Genomic DNA, 4,078 nt, shown 5'->3' with positions numbered 1-4,078 from the left:
AGGGGGTCAGGTGAATCATGGGAAATGTAGTACACTTTAAAAAAGACTGACGTAGCGTCTTTCCTGCGCACAAAAAAAATATATAACCAGGATGTATCACACGCTATATTCATACACTAATACACGTGGCTATTTAGTAGTAAAAAAAATTATACATAGAAATATACGTATAGAAAAATTCAAACGGCAACGGTCTTGGATGCCCCGCCCCCTTTTTTTCTTCTTACGCAAGCACTCTGCGACCGCGCACGCCACACAATTCGGCTGTGTCTCAAATTGCATGGTATGTCATCTAACTAGTCGACTATCATGTTACATGATCATGGATGTTGATGACGGTAACATCTCAAACGGAGCAAGAACATCCTGAACTGAAAAGGAGAATCCATGAATAAGCGTACGGCAGAGTGAATAAAAGTGCTCTGATACAATTGATTACATTTGTGACGTAATTTCATGACGCATGCACACACACACACATACATATACATACATACATATATACACATATATATATATATATATATATATATATGTATATGTATATATATGTATATGTGTGTATATATATATATATATATATATACACACATATACATATATATACATATAATACTTATTCTTGCATTTGGTATTATGGAATACGCGCACACACACACACACACAGCCTGTCTCAGGAATATCTTCAAGCCACTCATTCTTTCATCTTTCGTAAGCACTTCCTCCGGATCAGGGTGGCTCCAGGGCCTTTCCTGGAAAGCCTGGGTCAGGGACAGACCACATATGGGGCCATCACATGACACTATGTACATCTACATTCATACACATAGGGGCAGTTTTTTATTTATTTATTTTCTTTTTAAATTTGAGCAGAAGGAGGTTAACCTGACGGAAACCCAAATGTTTATTCAAGTTTCTGTATCCTGTCTATCAGCTGGAACCAGTTTGGTGATTCTCTTCTCACATGTCTCAGATAAGTTTTTTCTGCCAAACTGGCCCTCACTGGATGCCCCCCCCCCAACAATTCTTTATAAACTCTCTATAGACAATTATGTGTGAAAATCTTTCTAAAGTACTCAATCAAGCCCATCTGGCACCTACAACCATGGTAGGGTCAACATCACTGAGATCACATTTACCCCCAGTCTGATGTTTGATATGAACATTAACTGAATATCTTGTCCTTTTATCTGCACAATGAGTGACCATATGAATTGCACTGATGTTACATGACCTGATTGGATTATCACATGATTGTACAGATGCTGCTATTAAAACTGCAGAAATGATTGCACTGGGAAATTAGGGCTAATTGTATAGCTGTGAACAGGCATTTTCCTCATCCCAAAGGTACTCACTGAGGGTGAGGTCCTGGGACTGTGCACCCCTAGTGATGCAGTCTTTTAGGAGGTATGGAACATACACTATATTGCCAAAAGTATTCGCTCACCTGCCTTGACTCGCATATGAACTTAAGTGACATCCCATTCCTAATCCATAGGGTTCAATATGACGTCGGTCCACCCTTTGCAGCTATAACAGCTTCAACTCTTCTGGGAAGGCTGTCCACAAGGTTTAGGAGTGTGTTTATGGGAATTTTTGACCATTCTTCCAGAAGCGCATTTGTGAGGTCACACACTGATGTTGGACGAGAAGGCCTGGCTCTCAGTCTCCGCTCTAATTCATCCCAAAGGTGTTCTATCAGGTTGAGGTCAGGACTCTGTGCAGGCCAGTCACGTTCATCCACACCAGACTCTGTCATCCATGTCATTATGGACCTTGCTTTGTGCACTGGTGCACAGTCATGTTGGAAGAGGAAGGGGCCAGCTCCAAACTGTTCCCACAAAGTTGGGAGCATGGAATTGTCCAAAATGTCTTGGTATGCTGAAGCATTCAGAGTTCCTTTCACTGGAACTAAGGGGCCAAGCCCAGCTCCTGAAAAACAACCCCACACCATAATCCCCCCTCCACCAAACTTTACACTTGGCACAATGCAGTCAGACAAGTACCGTTCTCCTGGCAACCGCCAAACCCAGACTCGTCCATCAGATTGCCAGATGGAGAAGCGCGATTCGTCAGTCCAGAGAACGCGTCTCCACTGCTCTAGAGTCCAGTGGCAGCGTGCTTTACACCACTGCATCCGACGCTTTGCATTGCACTTGGTGATGTATGGCTTGGATGCAGCTGCTCGGCCATGGAAACCCATTCCATGAAGCTCTCTGCGCACTGTTCTTGAGCTAATCTGAAGGCCACATGAAGTTTGGAGGTCTGTAGCGATTGACTCTGCAGAAAGTTGGCAACCTCTTCGCACTATGCGCCTCAGCATCCGCTGACCCCGCTCCGTCAGTTTACGTGGCCTACCACTTCGTGGCTGAGTTGCTGTCGTTCCCAAACACTTCCACGTTCTTATAATACAGCTGACAGTTGACTGTGGAATATTTAGGAGCGAGGAAATTTTACGACTGGATTTGTTGCACAGGTGGCATCCTATCACAGTTCCACGCTGGAATTCACTGAGCTCCTGAGAGTGACCCATTCTTTCACAAATGTTTGTAAAAACAGTCTGCATGCCTAGGTGCTTGATTTTATACACCTGTGGCCATGGAAGTGATTGGAACACCTGATTATGATTATTTGGATGGGTGAGTGAATACTTTTGGCAATATAGTGTACCAACCAAACACCAACCAAAAATTTTACAAAATGAAACACTGTAGTCGAACAGTTATAAAGAATGAAAAATGTACTCTCTCAATTTGTTTATACGCTCTCAATGTGAAACCTCGGCTCTCTTATTCACTATTGTGGTTTCTATTAAAGTTACCTGTTTCTCCAGTGTGTGTTCACACAGGCATCCAAAATGGTGTTAATGTTGCAATTGTTGTGAATTAACAAGGTCATTATTGCATTACCTACTGATGTGGAGGAGTATTTCATAACTCTGCCAGTCACTACATTGCATGCACAGGCGTTCAACAATGGCAAATTATTTATAATAACTAAATAATAATTTTTATTTTTGGACCATTTAAGTGTAATTGGATAATTTCCTATGGCACACCAGACAGTCTCTCACGGCACAGTGGTTGAAAATCACTGCAGTGATGCTTTAAATGCTGGCCTGCTAACATTCTAGCGTAAGGATATGTTCTGACAAACTACAAAACGCTGTGAATCATTCTGGATGTGAAATACTGTAAATGTAAAAAATAAGCTGATTTAAAAAACACTTTTTTCAATTTGTCATATACTATGACAAACATTGGACACATTAAATAAACAAAATCAAAACATCATAACTTGCCTTTTTATTAAAACACACAAGATATCGGTCTCTTTTCTGTTCATATATAAAATAAGTACAGACACGTATTAAACCTTCCATAAGATTTTTATATTGTGTCAAAAAAATATGCACAATAAATAACCGAAAGGAGAAAGCAAGAAAAACAGGCTAAAAACTGGTACAAATACAAACTGTTCACCTGATCAAACCGCATCACTCCATTTTCATCTCGCCTTTTTCTACACCGAGTGTTCGATCAAATCAATCAGTTGCTTGGTAGAGGTGTAACCTGGGGCTATGTCAACAAAGCCCTGTAATGCGAAGACATGGGAGCCGAGTCTGCTTTCAGTACACACTTTATGAGCCGTTGAATTGCGTCCTCGTTGTTTACGCAGCATGTGCTCGTTGTTTATGGTCACTTTTGTGAATCTACGTGTATGTGTTATTTTGCCAGAGGAAATTTTATGCTCATACCATGTACCTCAGCATCCCAAACAAAACAGAGGCTTCATTCAAATCATTTCAACTTCCTTTAAAAATCAAATCACGGCAGACTTTCCTTCTCCATCAGTTCATCAGTCCCTCCTTTATTACATGAGGTTCAGGAGCGGTGTCTTTAGCCGTCTTCTTTTCCTCCTGTTTTGCTCAGCTGTCACAGAGATTAGTCATTAAACATGTTGGACCGTTAACCAAGGTGTGAAAGCATAAAGAAACACCAACACTACTAAATATTTGTTTTGTTTTTTTTAAAAAATGTTTAAAGCATACTCACATGCTGTTTGAAAGAGGAAT

At 40.8% G+C, this 4,078-nt stretch overlaps 1 protein-coding gene across 3 annotated transcripts in view; it reads right to left on the bottom strand.

The window, feature by feature from the left end:
• rwdd (RWD domain containing 4) overlaps nucleotides 1–4,078 on the bottom strand; it is a 269,519-nt gene that overhangs the window by 256,278 nt on the left and 9,163 nt on the right. Inside the window, exon 7 of one of the 3 annotated variants that reach the window (XM_058394285.1) lies at nucleotides 3,294–4,061. The exons of the other annotated variants lie outside the window; for them this stretch is intronic. Coding sequence (XP_058250268.1) covers nucleotides 4,044–4,061 — 18 coding nt within the window. The 3' untranslated portion in view covers nucleotides 3,294–4,043. Of the gene's footprint in view, nucleotides 1–3,293; nucleotides 4,062–4,078 lie in introns of those variants that run through there. 3 annotated transcript variants of the gene reach the window in all.

The sequence above is a fragment of the Hemibagrus wyckioides genome, linkage group LG07 (assembly GCF_019097595.1).
Source record: "Hemibagrus wyckioides isolate EC202008001 linkage group LG07, SWU_Hwy_1.0, whole genome shotgun sequence".
NCBI lineage: Eukaryota > Metazoa > Chordata > Actinopteri > Siluriformes > Bagridae > Hemibagrus > Hemibagrus wyckioides.
The sequence above is the reverse complement of the archived record's forward strand: the minus strand, read 5'-3'. Positions and strand labels throughout refer to the sequence as shown.